This window comes from Pleuronectes platessa, chromosome 7 (assembly GCF_947347685.1).
Source record: "Pleuronectes platessa chromosome 7, fPlePla1.1, whole genome shotgun sequence".
NCBI lineage: Eukaryota > Metazoa > Chordata > Actinopteri > Pleuronectiformes > Pleuronectidae > Pleuronectes > Pleuronectes platessa.
The window spans coordinates 24,514,488-24,531,893 of record NC_070632.1 but is presented as its reverse complement, the minus strand read 5'-3'; the positions used below and the strand labels follow the sequence as shown (position 1 = coordinate 24,531,893).

Genomic DNA, 17,406 nt, shown 5'->3' with positions numbered 1-17,406 from the left:
ACTGTGCTCACAGGTAGAGGACGAGGCTGACTTCCATTTTCACAGGTTTCTGTACAAGTGTGCACATGTTTCTGGTGGAACTGCTTTTAGCTCAACACATTCTTACAGTGAATGGGTTGAACCACTAGTGTTGACTTGCACACTGGGCATGAAAACAAGGTTAGGGTGTGTGCAATACTTCTAACAGTAATTCAAATCCATGCTATCCAAGGGCAATTCACCAATATTTTATATATAGCATATATGACATTGAAATGATAGACTGTATATAAAGATGGAGGACATGGCGGCTCCCAAAGGTGAAGCCAAAACATCTTGATCTCCCCCTGGTGGCTGGTTGGAGTATCGATCATAAACCTCCGCCTCCTCTGTTTTCGTCAAAGATGGTTGCCGTCATTTAAGGTAGTTCTCATCACACCTTTATATGTTCAAGTGTTTATAATGCTAGAAAGTTTGTTTTTAATTTGCTCTTTAAAATTATATATAGAGCCTGAAACGAGCTGAAACAACTCATGATTGGTCAAGCTTTTATTCCGCCCCCACACCTCAAGGAAGTGTTAAATTAACACATTATATTACATTATATTATACTGCATTACATTGCATATTTTAATCTGACACTGTTCACTGCCTTGCATCTTGCATTTCACTTTTTACTTCACTTTATATATCTTTTATCTATTATATATATTTTATTTAGATACGTTTATGTCTAAATAAATGTTACTTTGTATAAATATTAGAAAAAGGGAGTAAATAAGAAGTAAATAGTGAGTAAAAATATATTGTTTCTTTTTATAGCTTTTCTTATGTGTGCTGTATATATTGTGTTTTTATGTTTTTATGTTCTATGTTCATTGTATGCACCAATAACAAGAGCAAATTCCTTGTAGGTGTAAACCTACTTGGCAATAAATACTTTCTGATTCTGATTCTGATGTGTATACCTCAGCTCCACACCATGATAAATACTGCCAGAATATGGCCGCAGATGACATCATCAGTGCAAGATTGAAGCACCTGTATCACGAGTGTTCTAGCTTCATTTTTGTACAACGGGAGAAAGACAGATCATTTATCTTACAGTCTGTTGTTGAAAAGCATATATGCCATATATTTTACGTATGTAACATAATATACATTTGTATCATTAAATACTCACATGGGTGAAGATTGTTTCATAGTCAGGAATTCAGTTTGATTTTAGTGCTGCTGTAAGAAAAGTCCGATACCAAACTGCCTCACCTGAACGCCTCATGCTCTTGATGAATTAGATGAAGTTCTAAATATCTCAATAAAGTTAGATTAAGCTATTGAAAAGATGGAAAATATGATTAATATTAAATGATTGTAAGATGAAACTTAAGTGAAACTTGTATTCATAGCTTTCCAGTCTTTGGATGGTGAAGTAACATTAATGTCTAATTGTATTCAAACCAGGATCACCCAGAGGACTTGTTGTATTTAACCACATTCTAGTCTAATCTCCAGTTTGGCACTGAGTTGCTCTCTGGCACCCAACTTGCATGTTCGTGTCTTTTGTGAACGAGGCCCTGGTCCCTGCTCCAGTAATTGGACAGCCCCATTCATTTAGAAACAATGGGACGACGGGTACACTGAGGCTCTGCTCCCGAACAAGCTGCTCACTGACCTTCTCCTAACTGCTCCCAGGGTTGTTCTCTGGGATGAGATGAGATGAGATGGACATCCTGGGAGCACTGGCCCCTGATTGGTGGACCGACGCCAGGTTACCAGGGTAACAAACCCACTTGTTCTGGACAATGCAAATTCAGGTAACTTCTTTCTGCTGTGTGCTTAAAAACTAAATATCAGATAAAATGTTGTGATCATTATTACACCCAAACTTGCTGTGTCTGAATTTATTTGTATTTGGTCACGTCAAAGACAAAATATTTACCAGATGATCATCCTTTTCCTGACTAATCATTAAATTAATTTCCTAATGATGTGTTGTACTAAAGTATCTTTTGTACCAACTATGGTTAAAACTGATCACTTGTCATGTCATCATGCTAGGCAAAAATAAATGAAGGACGCACAGTGAGCATTTCAGTGTCTAATGAACAATTCAGTTAAATAAAATGCATTCCATTTAACAAAGATTGCATTTAAGTAACCCTGTCTGCATTATAAATGATGTTATCTAGTGCAGTGCCCATTCGACATCTTCTTGTTTGAAAAGGCCTGTGTTGATGCTCTGCAGCTACTTCAGACATTTGTGAGTCCTCCTCAAACAGTTCTACAATATTCTGTCACTTTTTTAGCGTTTGTGAGCTGGAAGTTGTGTGCAGAGCGTTTTATAAACAGTCTGTGGAGCAGAGTTAGAAAACGTCATCTACCTACATTATTTGCTCTCTACTAGTACCACTAACTGTTTTACTTCAAACTTGCAGCCAGACAATTTTTTTGAAGGAAACATAAGAGTGAGCTGTTTAACCTCTATCTGCATCGTATAGATAATTAATGGCACTACCCACTGGCTGTTATCCGTGTTACCCCTTTTCTACCCTCCAATATCTTAACATGCACATGTAGATCCTTGTTTCTCTTGGCCATGGTCCCGTGGTAGCAGAGACAGTGCAGTGGTAGAGTGGTTGTCAAATTTCATATGTAAGTCTGTCTGACTTCCTGTGGGAGGTGCCCAGGGGGGGTTGCTCCCATTATTTCACCCTTCCGTAAAAAACTGGAATGAATTCAGTCCTGACAGTACCCATTGACCTGATTGGATTTTCTGCCCTGACAAACTCAGACAAACTGTCACCACATGCCAGAGGTGAGAATGTGTCGAGTTCCAATGTGGCGATGGGACTGATATGCAGGAGCCCTGCGAACTGGCTCCAGCACATTCAGAGGGGAAACACCTCACGGCTGTTGTTTATCAGTGGGATTTGGTTATGATGACTGACGGGACCAAGTTGTCTGTTCCAGTCTGAGCCAGTCGGTGCTGACAGTCAGGGTTAAAACCCTTGAGTGTGTGAATTAGCGTAAATTAGCAGAAGTTAGCTTCCTTTCACAAGTTCATTCTCCTCCGTTTCCCTATGTATGCTCCATCAAGGATCACAGCCACACATTTTCCCCAACTTTTCATAAGTTCAGTACAAATATCTCCACATATATGAATCCTATTTGTGCCATTTATGTGAGGATTCAATACGTTGTCATTGCTCGTTGTGTGTTTTGAACGTGGACCCACTTCTTCTCCTGCAGGTGACAGTGTTTCTGCTGCCAACCAGCTGGGACTGGGCAGCAGCTCGTCGTGCCGTCGGCTGCAGACATCTAATGGCGACTGACTGTGGCAGCAGCTTTCTGACAGCCGCTGTGATCTGATGCGCTCTAAAGATTACCTCCAGACGTCTGCTCCAGCTCTCTCTGCAGACTCTTAACATCCAATCTGTTTTTGTACAAAACCAACTGAATCAGCCTGGAAAGATAAAGAGGAGAAACTTGAGGCGGTCTGCATAAGTTCCTGCTACACTACAGCAGATGTTTAGTTTCATTATTTCTGCTGAGATTTTGTGTTTTGTGTTTGCTTCACTGTCTGTTGGTTGAAAAGCTGTAAAAATATTCAAACTGGAGTCTGTAAATTGTGACAAGAAACGATAACTAATAAGTAATACATACTGTGTATAGAAGGTTGGGGTTAAAGGGATAGTTCACATAAAAATGAAAGTTCACTCATTATCTACTCACCACTCTGACGATGGAGGGTTGGATGAAGTGTTTGAGTCCACACAAAACTTTAGGAGGCTCAGGGGTAAACAGTGTTGAAGCGAAAGTGACCTGTTCTTCAGACTAAATAAAAAAAAGAATTAAAATGTATGCGTCATCCAAGGGTCTGCAAGCCCCCACATTCATGTTCGACTCGAAACGGTGTCATTTACACCAAGTTGAAAGACAAAATTTCCACTAACGGAAGTAGCAATACTAGCGCATTCAGTGATGGAAATGCGCAACCCATGCATGCCCTTGGACGACAGTGTGTGAGGTTGCCTTGTGTGTCTGTGAGAATGTGAACGCACCTCCGAGGAGGATACCAGAGGATATTTAGGTTTAAAACTTGGTGTAAGTTACGCCTTCTTGTGTCGAATATGAATTTCAGGGCTTGCCGACACTTGGATGACACCACCCGAGCAGTATGGAGGCAGATTTTTTGTGTGTTTTTTTTACGTTTGAAGAAGTGGTCACCATTTACTCCAATTGTATTGGATTCTGCTGCAACGCTGTTTACCCCTGAAATTCCAGAAGTGTTTTGTGGACTCAAACACTTCACCCACCCTCCATCGGCATAGTGGTGAGTAGACGCTAAATACAGTTTCCATTTTTAGGTCAACTATCCCTTTAAGTCTTGCAAACACGATATTTTCCCCTACATGATGAGTTACTTAAAATCTAAATAGCATCAGCCTCAGCTGTACATTGTGTTTGGTGCTGGGATGGTGAACATGGTAAACCTACTAATCATAATTGTCTAAATATTTTACATGATAGCATGCTGACATTTCCATTTCAAGAACCACTGGCATTGCTATAGAAATCTAATCCTGAAAAAAATCCAAAACGAATATTTGGCAAAAAACCTCAGGCAAGAACATTAATGTGAGCTTAACCCCAGTGAGAGTGATCACTGTGAAAGGTTGAAGATAATTATGAGGCGAAATGAGAATGGGGGGGAAGGATCTGAAGGTCCGTCCGCCCAATTATCACCATGAAAGAGCCTTTTGACAAACCGCTTGAGTCAGCATCCATAATGTATCTGCTGCGACAGAAAACAGACGCTGGAATCGTTTGGTAGATCGCAGCCTGGCTGTTGTTGCCCGGAGCTGATTTCTAATTGCGTTCCCCCCTGACAGTGCTGAGAGAAAATATGGGGGTGGGGGGGGACATGGGGGAGGGAGTGAATTCCCTCAGTGAAGCATCGGTTGGGCAGCGGGGAGTTCAGTCACAGCCGGTGACCTAGAAATGTGGCAATCCCCAACAAAGGAAAAGAATCAGGACAATAAAGCTCTTATCCCCCCTTGACCACAGCTTCCATCTAACAGAGCAGATAATAATGCAGGCAGGAGTTGGGCCGGACCGGGCTGCCAGATCCCAGAGGGTGAAGGCTCCACCAGGAGCAGGCTGGAGTTCAGTCAGCTGTTGTCAAGTGTTCTTACTCAACTGAGTCTTTTCTATGACTCCCCCCCTCCCAGACTTTTCATGTTGGGTCAGCCCATAAACGCACAGAAAGCTAGGAGGGGATTTGCTGTCAGTATTCACAATGAATCTGGGGTTTTGCTGACATCCTAACCTTTTCTCTAATGCCAACACTACACCAGAATGTAATCTTTATCTTTTCTTAATTTCCCGGAGAAAAATATATAAAGGATCCATTCACACAAAAAACCATGCACATGCCTTGTCCCTCACACCAACTGGTATTTTGAACTTATTTGCGGTGGATGTTAAAAATTAGACCAGAGTTATTCTAGATTGTTTCACTAATTGAGTTATAATTTTCTACACAGCAGTTCAACTTTTGTCAAAGTGACATTTCCAAAGTTAATTTTAAACAAACATGAATGAATTTTAACTTGATCTACACTCAAGCCATTTTTTCCCCATGTCCAAGTGGCCCCAACTGAAATCTGTTTGGCCCCTTGTTAAGTGTAGCCCCTTGTTGTGTTGGAGTAATCAGAAAATGTTGGTGCACCAGGTACTGAATATCTGACGTCATCCCTTATGAATCATTAATGTACAAGCTTTTAAAATTAGCTTCTAATGTTTCACTTTTCTAATGTTTCACTTTTGTCAATTGCAAACAATTTATATCTTCCAACACCAAACTTTTAGCCATTGCAAACATTTTTAGGAAATACGATATAGGCCTATCACACCTGATCCTTTTTCTTAGCTCTTCGTTATTTTAAAAATTATAGAAAGAAATGTTTATGTGCTGTTTTTAAGAACATAAATACAACATATTTTGTTTACAGGATCCATGTTTTTCCCACATTCAAGCGTTTGAACACACAGAACAACAACGTCACAACTAGAGAAAGTGGACCTGGTTAATCCCAGTTCAGGGGCCACACCTTTTGGAGGCTTCCCAATCAAAGACTCCTTCATATGCACCAGAGAAATGAGTTGTTGCATTCTGAATAAACACCGTAAATTAGTGGATCTTCTCAGGCCTGTATATCTCAGAATGGGATGAAGGATGGCTCACTTTTCAAAAAGAGAATATGGCGGTGAGGTGGTGGCTCAGTGAGCAGCTCCAGGGGAACCAGGGCGAGGGGACTGCAACAGCTCAGTTGGACAATCAACTCTCCCTGGATTCAAAAGGCAGCGGCGGAGCTTCCAGAGGACGAGACACAGAGACTCAGGAGGACATAAATGAAGCTCGTAAAGGAGAAGCTACACTGAACTAAACTGAGCTGCAAAGACAGGGGCCAGCTGAAAATAGCTGGCATTTTAAATTGAGATTTGGATTTGTTTGTTTAAAGAAAATAATCATGCGGAAAAACCCAAGTGTGGGAGTGGCAGCAAATTCAACAAAACAAAGTCAGGAAACAATTTGTTATCATAAAGTTTAGGTTTCAAACTTAACCAACTGTACAAATTTTACAAACGACAAGGGGCAATACAATGTCAATGTTGTGTTATTTACATGATATGTTACATTTCATTTGTGAACCTGGACAGCTTAATAGGCGGCTGACTGAGCTGCAGTAAGTGCAGCAGCTCAAAAGGCCGCATAAAGCTTGTGATGGGAAATAGGAAATCCTCCGTTGACCTGACGGTTTTCATTCAGTTCAGCCTTAACGTGTCTGCATCAACAGAAGGATTCTTGCACATTCCTCTGAAGGATGCAGCCCCTCAGCTCTTCCCCCTAAACCACAGCTGCAAATTTGCATATGTATAAATGCACATGGAGAGCTACTGTATGAGTTTCAGAGTAAGGATATTCATTCCAGATTGTGCAAAATGTCTACTACTGTAAAAACTTGAAAGTTTGATATGTTCACGATAATCTTTTTAAATCCAGCTCTTCCGCAGCTCAGAGTGACTTCAGCAGAGATCTGTCAAACCTGCAGGTCACAGCAGGAACCAGGAAGAGATCCCAGACATGAAATATTCATACAGCACACAACAGTCAGGCCGTTGATCAGAGCAGCTCCGTCACTCAGAGGCCGGATTCTTCTGAAAGAGCAGCTGATGCTGCCAGTCCTGCATATGGATGAGAGGGATGTTAGACCAAGTCAAACTTGAGTCCTCACATTAAATCCCACTGTGCAAGGATGCAAGTCATTCATACAAGGCAACAATGAATGTGTTTCATCACTGCACATTCCACATATGCAGAATGAGTTTTATTTTATAACTCTAAGTTGTGTTCAGTTTTCAGATTCTTTTTTGTGACTGAGGCAAAACCATGTGGACCAGTGAACCCTGAATGCCACCTGGGGGTTAAACTCCCCAGGAAGATTTATGTAGATAGATTTGAGTTCCCCACAGATACTAGCGATCCAATTTTGACTTGAGGCAGGCAATTTATTACCCAATAGTAGAAGAGTAAGGGTGCTGTGCACCACAATAAAGCATAACCAGGCCTCAAAGAAATCCCAATTTGCTCTTGATGCTAGACACAAAAAGTTGAATTTCGTCATATAATAAAGCATTTTAGAAATGATCTTAGATACACTTTTAACTCAAACAGCACAATACCTGGCAACCCAGATCTTGCTGCAGAGTCACTGTTAATTAAAGTAAGCTCTGCCATTCAAGGCTGAACTGGAGTTTAATGTAAACACCACACCACAGTAAGATATACACACATGAAGAACAGAATATTGTAATTACAATGTCACTTTTAAGTCTTCCACCTATACATATATAAAATGTGTGTAAATGTTAATAACAACTAGGTTTATTCTAGAAGTAACCGAGTCCCTAATTTTACCTTCAGGTTGCTTTACCTGAGAAAAAGGTGAAAGTGATCAGTAAAAAAAGGTTCATCAGGTTTAAACAAAGACAACCAGAGGACATACTTTCAATCAAAAATGGATGGTGGCATTACTAGTCCTAAAAACCGACCAATCACACAACTTTATCTTCAGATGGAGGCAGGCTGGCCATTTGTCTCATCATGTCTGTCCTGTAGTTTAGGTTAGAATGCGTCTTCCTTCACTCTTTTGGAAGTCGTGTCCACCAAGAGAAAGAGAACTGGCTCACCACATGAATCATTTGTCATGCTTAAGGTTGGAGCTGTGACTTGGAACTGCTTTTTTTAACTTGTTCTAGAAATGTTTGTTTAGCCTCACAACCTGAATTGTCTTTGTTTGAATCCCAGTTTGAGTTTGCCAGTCTCCCTGTGTCGGTGTGGGTTGTCTCTGGGAACTCTGGCTTCCTCCAAGAGTCCAAAGACATGAAGATGGACACTCTAAATCTGTTTGTCGCTATATGTTGGCCCTGTCGGAGTGTTACTTTCCCTTAGTGGGATTATGCCAAAAGTAAGCTTCACTTTACAATGATAGAATTTCCAATGCAATGCAATGCAATGCAATAACCATTATTTGTTGTGTGTGTGTGTGTGTGTGTGTGTGTGTGTGTGTGTGTGTGTGTGTGTGTGTGTGCGTGTGTGTGCGTGTGCGTGTGCGTGCGCGTGCGTGTGTGCGTGTGTGAGTGTGTGATGTTGCTGCTAGTATGGTAGCATGTTCTGGAATCACTGCTAGAAAGTGATTTGCTTTACCTGCTTTCACTGCTCAATGTGGAGACTGTTTCTTACACTTCCCCTCCTCTGAATGTGGTCTGTACCAGAAAGGCCAGTCTTATGTTGTCTTGTGTTGTGTTGTGTTGTGTTGGGTTGTGTTGTATTGACTGTCGTGATAAAATCTGAAAGAAAATCAAATCAAATGGATCATATCAGGGAAAACTTAATGGTTGTTGATATTTGAGTATGTCAATCTCTAAGTTTTACCTCAGGATTAAATAAGTAAGTGTGAGAATTGCTGTGTATTGTGTCTGTTGAGCACATGACATCACACAGCTGTATGAGGCTGAAGTGGGTAAAAGATATAGAGCTCTTGTTCCCCCTGCAGGACAGTAACATGAAGTACAGCAAAGACAGTTCACTTTGACATCGAACCAATATATAATTGTCAGTGTGTCACAGATAATTAACTTTCAAGATAATTTGTTTTCTTGTTTAAAAATACCTCCGAATATTATTGAGTATCAACATTAAAACATATGGCCGAATATAATTTCATGAATAATTATCTGTATTCCAGTTTTTAAAATTGATTGTAAATTATTATGACAAAGTTTGATATGCTCATCGAATTGTATCATTTTTAATTAACTGCACATTAATTCAAAGACATAAGGCAGATGTGTTTCACATCTGTGAAGCTGTGAGCTGATAAACTCTCTCAATGATTCTTCTGAATCCTCACTAATTGATGTGTTAACTTGACCGGTTTTATATTTCTTCAGGTTCAATTTTTTTTTAAATGTGTCAGGTTTAATGCAGAGAAGCAATATTTAAGTGGGTAAGTAAAAAACACTAGTAATTCACTACAAACCCTTCACTACATGACGACAGTGAGCATTAACTTGTCAGTGAAAATTACCTGGTACTAGGTTCCATTATGACATTAATTATTTATTGAACAGTAACTAGTCAGTGTCGCCAACATATTGAATGACTTTGGACAAACTATGAGAGAATCATCAGTGCTGCCCCTGTGAATATAAGGTTCACTTATCTGTGCGTCTCATTAAACTGAGTGATGAGTGATCATCTCATGTAAATATAGCCGATATCACAAAACGGCTGTTGTCATTATATACAATCTGATTATAGAGAGGTAGGGAGAGAGGGAGAGAATGTGTGTGTGTGTGTGTGTGTGTGTGTGTGTGTGTGTGTGTGTCAAAAACAGCAGGGGATACAGACAATGATGCAGCTTTTATTCATTCTCTTTGAGCCAGTCTTTTGCCGTGTGTTTATGGTGCAAGCTAACATGTGTGTTCGCACAATATATATCAGTCAGTGATTTGTGATCCTGCTACTTCACTGATACTCAGGAGGAATATCTTTGTTTCTCTCTTACCTTTAGAAATAATATTGTTCTCTGTTTGCAAATCATTACTATTTAATTAGCAAGCATGCCGGCAAAGCCTGAAGCAGGGTGTTGTTTTCACCTGTGTGTGTGTTTTTGTGTGTCTGTGTCTGTGTGTCTCTGTGTGTGTGTTTTAGATAGATGATGTGAATGGATTTCCACTAAACTAAGTGAAAGGTTTTCGAGCTGATCAAAGGTCAAAGTGAACAAGAATATAGTCTGAAACACACAATTTTCCAGATATCTCCACAAATAGTTGATGATCAAATGATCAACCATGTCATATGATAAGTGACTTTATTTTTTAAATATCCTCTCCAGCTCCAACTTAAAGCTCATAAAAATAATGTATATGGATATGTATATCAAAATGCTATATGTTGTGACAAAATCAGCATGTCATATAGCAGCCAATAAGATTAGAGACACACTTGTTTCTTGATGAACCAATCTTTGTCATCATATGGTACAAGTTATGAAATAGCATTATTACAATGTAAAAAGTTGCCTGATTGGGGTATTCACTGAAAAGCTTCACCTATATGTGCTGCTTCATCCACACAACTGTCTGTGGAGAACCTAAAGATGAACCTTGTGCTTTCATGGGGAAGGCATCTGCATTTTGATGGCCACGGAACTCCACTGCAATGTGGATGGCTGGTGTGAGTAAATTACCAAAGAGTAATTTAAAGATAAACCATAACAGTGTGGATGGCACCTAAGATCAAACGGTTCCATTAGGGAAAATAGTTTTTATTCTTTGTGGCAGGATCTCTGAACAGATTTTTTTCTAGGGGTTTGGTACAGATAGGTTGATGAATAAACATCCTGTTTTATCTGAAGTTTATTTTTCTTGTATAAATGATTGTGATGTTATTGCATACATGTGTTGTGTCTGCCTTGCCTGACTTGAAGAAGGACCACAACGGAAATACAGCAAGCTCCCAGTTTTATTGTATTTTATTCTCAACAGTCTAATTGTATTCAACAACTGCCACAGTCTGATAAAATGTGTCTATTTCAAACACTCTGGCTACATGAACTAAACAGTGTCAACAAGCTCACACATGATTTCAATCATAATCACTCAACTTAGTTTTGCATATCAATAAGCTAACATTTCCTAATAAACACAGAACACATAGTACACAGCTGAAAGTGATGGGGGAAAAAAAACTTTCATAAATACAAAATATTACAATTCATCCTAGGTGTTTGAATTTATTTGCATGGCAATAACTTCACACATTTCAATCTGAACGTATCAATCTCATGATGGCACAAGACAGAAAATACATAAAGCATCAGATATCATCTTCTGGAAATCATGAACAGGAATATGTAGAACAAGCATGATATGTACTTCAAGCTTTTATTTTTTATTTTCAAAATACGTGTTAAATGTCAATTTGCTCATTAGTTTTATTTAAAAGGGAAGTCTTGTCAAAGTGTTGGTTTCATTCCAGGCTGTAGGGTGTAAAGTTAAAACACCAGACATTAGCAATAACATTTCATGGTGCGTTAGATAATTAGTCAGTTCAGTTTATATTCCCGCAAGGAGAAATTTAGTTTCATCTTTAAACAATAACAACAACAACAAATATGGACGTCTCATAAACACTACACAGGAAAGAGCTGGGTTACTCTTTAATCCCATTACCAACAGATTTGGTCCCCGGGTGCAAAGCGAGACAGGAACATGAGGCTCAACTGAATTCAAAACATTTTTAACACTGGTCACAAATAACAAACAGCAAACAACAAGCTGAAATAACAGTGTAATTACGTTATCATCATGGACTATTCACATCACAGCACACTTCAGAAAGAGTGAAATCACAACCAGCAGGAGGGGGCGGGGCCTGTCAGCACCTCGATTGCCCATGGTGATGACGGCCTCTTGGATGATATTGAAGGTCATAACTGATCTGCACGGCTTCTTGCTGTAGCACATGCAGTCAAAGCTGCGGTCGAACCAGTTGATGTCGTCCTGCGAGAGGCCACCGCTCACAGTGAGCGGGCCAGTGCGACTCTGCTGGTGGATCTGGTAACGGCGCGGGTCAAGGTGGAGGAAGACATCGTCGTCCCAGCGCTTCCGCACACAGCGACCTCGGCCCTGGCAGAGCGCTCTGCTGCAGAGCTGTGTTGCCGTCGAGACATTCAGGATGTACGGGTTCATGACCTGCTCAAGGTGGCGTCGAGCATCATAGCAGGAGTCCTAAAAAAATGTCGGATGTTGGACCATTTAGTTATTGCAAGTTTAAGTTTCAAATCTTGCCCGAAAAATACTAAACTACCAGCGCTTTCTACCTCTGTATCTGTGACGTTCATGTCTCCCCAGGAAACAACGCCAGCAGCACCAAGAGCGGCAGCTTCTCCAATAGTGTTGACCAGATCAAACTGCAAAGAACAAAGACAATCAGCCAGAGAAGCAAAGGAAATGACATCAGTCATATTGATTCCTAAACTGCAAACCTCCTCATTGAAGTTTGATACTCAAATGGGAAAAAAGCCATTTTAAACAATAGATTTCAATAGATGGTAACAATACCGCAGTATTACGAAAGTAATTATACACAATCATGATTTAATATGTTGAAGGAGAGCAATAGTCCCCTGAAAATCAATCAAGCTGCACTAAAACTCAGAGATATCAGTCCCCTCAATATCTTTTTATAAAGATACATTAATTATCACCTCTGGCAAGGAATTTTTTTTGGTTAATTGGTTTGATGTTCAGCTTGAGTACACAACGACAACTGAACGAATCACTGACAATTTAAAATTTCTTTCTTGGCCCATATTGTATAATCCTCCTGACAAACAAACAAACATATCCTCGTTGGCTGAGGTAACAACTGGAAACCCACTAAAACCGATACTGGAAAAAACCTTTTAATGCAAGTGCATAATAACGCATGATGAAGGGTCTTGATATAAAATAGTAATAGGCAGAAAAAAAAGACACAATGTGAGGTTTGAAGAGTGGCACACAGTGAATTATCAGGCCTATTCCAGTGAAACAAGGAACAAAGGCCAACCATGTTTCCTCCTCTGTATTTAAAAGTGTGTATGTGGTCCGTTTCTCTTGCAGTCAGGTGAGTTTATCGGTCTAATAGAGCCTGATGCATATTTCTCGGGTTTGGGTTAGGGTGCTGTTTATTGTACGTTGAGCTTAAGATAAGACTACAAGACACTTGGCAGCCAATCAGACATATCAGAGTCTGTTCTGTGGAACGAAGACACAGCATCATAGCCTACATTCAGCCTCAAAGTGACAAAACCTTTGTGTGAGACTTGTGAGTGAGCACCAGTGTATCTAACCTCTGACATGTAGTCATCAGTGCTTTCCTTGTACACAGGGCGGATGTAGGCATATACAGGGATTGAGTAGGAACTGTTGGGGAGTGTTGACACCCTGATGGCTTCGTGGATTCGATGGCGGACGAACAGCCGAGCCTGCTGGGAGTCTCTGAGCACCAGCTCCAGATAGATGGATGGAAAGAGCGCTGTGGAATCTTTCCACAGCCACAGCAAATCATTGTTCCTGTCCTTCTCGATGGCGGGGCACTCTCCCGTGTAGCCCGCCATGTCCTGGTTGTAGTCATAGTTGTAGCAGTCAGGGTACAAGTAGTAACCCCAGAGTCTGTAGGGCCTCAGCCTCTTCCCAATGCGGATGGAGCGGAGGAAGTACCTCTTTGCTCCATGCTCAAACACGATCTTCGCCCGATCCTCCGCCTCATCGTCAGACAATGATGCATTTTTTTTCTTAACTGTTTCTATGGAAATCTCTCTGTAGATGTCTTTACTGCCCCAGTTTCTAACCCACTGTGGCCTCCACTCCTCAAAGTCAAGCACAGCAAGACCTGGCTGGTTAGAAGGAATATAGTTCTTTATGTCGTCCTCGGCCAGCACATGGTGCTCCTGCATGTCTATCAGCTGTGGTAGACCCTCATCGTAAATCTCACCAGTGTCTTCATCCACGTACGGGAAGAGGCCGAAGCGGTCGGTGTAGAATATGGAGATGCTCTGGTTGGTCGCTGTTTTCAGCGTGCTGCTGACAAAGTGGAAGTAGGAGAGATCGAGGGGCATGCCAAAGCGGCTGTCACACAGCTCAGTTGGGGCATTCCACATGAAAAGGAAGGGTTGATCAGCACGGAGGGGAGGGTCCGTCCTCGGTAAGGCCTGGCCCGAGCCCAGCAGAGCCAACATGGTGATGAAGACCAAGAAATGTTCTCTCTCATGATGCAGTTTTACTTGATTCATTTTCAATCAATAATTGTATCTGTGGGGAGAAGGATACACAAACATCAATCTGAAATACTAGGAGGTCAGAATGAATTCTGCTGCTCTTTAAGAAATGAATCTGTGATATGAATAGAACATGCCATATTTTCAGTTTGAGATGAGTATTGTTTTTGTCCATCAAATTTCTTAATAGAAAACAAAAGAAAACAAAAGATTTCGCTAGTGGAAATATCTAAATTTTCATCTAAAAAAAATGTATGAGCTAATACACAGAATCAAAGTTAGTGTGAGAACAGTTCCCTTCTCCATCCATAATGCATTGAACAGATGTAAGGAATAATTTAATAATAATAAAAAGTTATTTAAAGCCATGCCAGCTAGTAGTTTTGTGGATGGCAGTGTTAGTGGGTCAGTGATTGTGGTTGCTATTCATAAACACATACGCATGGTGTGGTTGTTACCATGCAGCCTGATAAAGCAGCTAGCAGGGCTTTAGACTCAGTATTGTTTCTGCAATGTCTCTTTATAAAGGTTTTATTCATCAAAGATTTGTGTTATTTCATCAAATTAATAAAATCCTCTTAATTTCATTGTTAAAAGAAAGTAAAACCTTTAAATTTACTTTATAACATTATCTTAATCATTTTGCAACATATATCATTTAATATTTTGCAGTGAATGATATTAACAGAACTATCAGAGCTCCATTGTTTCTTTCATTTTTGAATTTCCTACATAATAAATTGTATGGCACATTTATTCAACCAGCAGTTGATTCTTAGTGTTGGCATTTTTTTCTTTTTCAGCTGAGCAGATCCGTGGCATCAGCTCAAGTTAAAACACGGAGTTGGAAACATTTTCGTGACAGCATTGAATCGGCACTAAATCTCCTGACTTAGGAGAGATTTATGTGTTTTGAATATCCTGAAGAAAAAAAGCTGACTCTCTAATTGTCTGGATTTCCCATTGTTGCATAATAGAGATGAAATATGACAGTATGTCTGTTGTTCTCAGTTGAAGACATGCAACAAACCAGCAGGAAACTAAGATGGGAACACTTTCCCCTCCGTCACTGACTGAGGATGTGGACCTGATAAGCCCTTTGCCTCCTGAGGGCAAAGGCATAATTCATCCTGAATGGAAAAAGTAATTCTCTGTTGTTGGAAAATGTGAAGAAATGCAATCAGAGTTACAACATAACCGAAGATTATTAACGGTTAATGGAATGTGTAGTTTAAAGTAGAAAATGAGAGCCCAAGATGTCAAATCTGGGCATCACAGCATAAAATCAGGCAGAAAGTCTCAATTAATTTCACCAATATGAATGAGTTGGTCCAATTTTACTACTTAAGATCAGAGTCCACATCAGCTTTCATCGGCACTTCTCTGTTACGTGAGCCGGGATTTAAAAAACACGGAGCGATTGAAATCGGACACAGATGCTACAGATTGATTGATTGATTGAATATTTTATTTAGACCTCGGAAAACACATTGAGGGATAAGACCCTCATTTTCAATGGTGCCGAGGGTACAATAAAGAGTTGATACATAGAAGAGTTAATACATTGAATAAATAAGAATGAAATAAATATACATATATATATACAGTAATACAAGGTATAAAACAATTCGTCAGTATAAAATAATATGGCCAAGTCAACTAGTAGTAAAGACGGATACATTCAGTTCTAATTATAGTTTGATGTCAACAGTCTCTTACTTTCTAATCTTTAGCCTCTGGGAAAAACTATCAGCTGCACTTTTACAAGCTCTAATCTGTTCAGCCGTCTTTACTGACTGTTTATTCTATTCTTATTAAATAGAATAAGGTGTTAGGACAGTGATCACTTTTCACACTATCGACAGATAGTTTTACACACTGTACACAGTGTTAACATTAATATCTTTATGAGGTCAAAAGATCAGAAGAGGAGCTACAGTATCTTTGTCTCAAGGCAGGTTACAAGCAACCACTCAGTCTGACGGTTTTATGATTTCTGTCCTTTCAGACTCTTGTCAAGTCAAATTTTAGGGTAAACCGTGTCACTGCTGCGGCTTAACTCTACACCTTGTAACTTTCTCCACTTAAACTCTAGAAAAAAACACCAATAAACCTTTGAACCCAAATGAGACAGTGAAAGGAGACATCATTGACTGAGCACCCACCTGCTTTGGGGTCCCACCTCCCGCTGTTGAAACTGCACACTCAGTTAGTCCTGGTATTATTACCTGTCACCCATAAACACCACCCGCACACTACTTCGAGAGTCTAAATAGTTCCTCTTTAAATACGCTGCGACCTTACAGGCAGGACACTTGTGGAAACTTGTATGAGCTGAGAGATCTGCAGCCCTGAGGTGTTCTGGGTTTTATTGCGATGTCCTGATGTTTTTCAGGCTGAGACCCAGCTCCCTCCTTCCTGCCAGGAGGAGGATAACAGCGGAAGCTCCAGGACGAGGACAATGTGTGTGGACAAACTGCCACTCATGGTTGAGGCCTCTGTCTAAACATGCAAGGAATGCAGTGGGAGTTTGAACTTGGTCAGCTGTGGGTTAGAAATGCACTAAGCTGAAGGAAATCCACTTGGTTTCATCACCAGAATCAGGTAAAGCAGAAGGTCGACCGGTTCCATCGACTCCTGCTGAGGGTCAAACTCAACTCTACTAAATCAGCTGGTTTCAGATGCATTTCATCAAGAAGGGTCGAACAAAAGAAAGAGGTCTACATCGGATTCTTCCAGGATAAATTATGAATTAGTCTTTGTAGGAATGATTCTTTTCTGTTAAGATTGTTTAAATGAGTGGCAAACAAATAAAATCCATATGGATATCAGACTCCTTTGTTATTTTGTGTGTGTTGTGGGAGCCTGGCTTTGCAAAAGCAAACAGTGGGTACACAAAACCGGAAAAAGAGCAGTCAGACGCAGGGGTTGTGGTGAATATAACATAAGGTTTATTTATAACTTGAGGGGAAAGGGGAGGAGGGCGTCCAAAGGTAACTCAAAACTCTTCACCTGGTTGGCAGTTTGCATCTGG

At 40.3% G+C, this 17,406-nt stretch overlaps 1 protein-coding gene across 1 annotated transcript; it reads right to left on the bottom strand.

Moving 5' to 3' along the window:
• Nucleotides 1-11,925: 11,925 nt before the first annotated feature.
• LOC128444965 (hyaluronidase-5) lies at nucleotides 11,926-16,785 on the bottom strand. Its single transcript, XM_053427688.1, has 4 exons — nucleotides 16,538-16,785; nucleotides 13,446-14,406; nucleotides 12,432-12,521; nucleotides 11,926-12,339 (listed from the first exon to the last, which is right to left on the bottom strand). Exons 2-4 carry the CDS (start codon nucleotides 14,385-14,387, stop codon nucleotides 11,926-11,928), a joined length of 1,446 nt encoding a protein of 481 aa, XP_053283663.1. The 5' UTR covers nucleotides 14,388-14,406; nucleotides 16,538-16,785.
• Nucleotides 16,786-17,406: the final 621 nt, after the last annotated feature.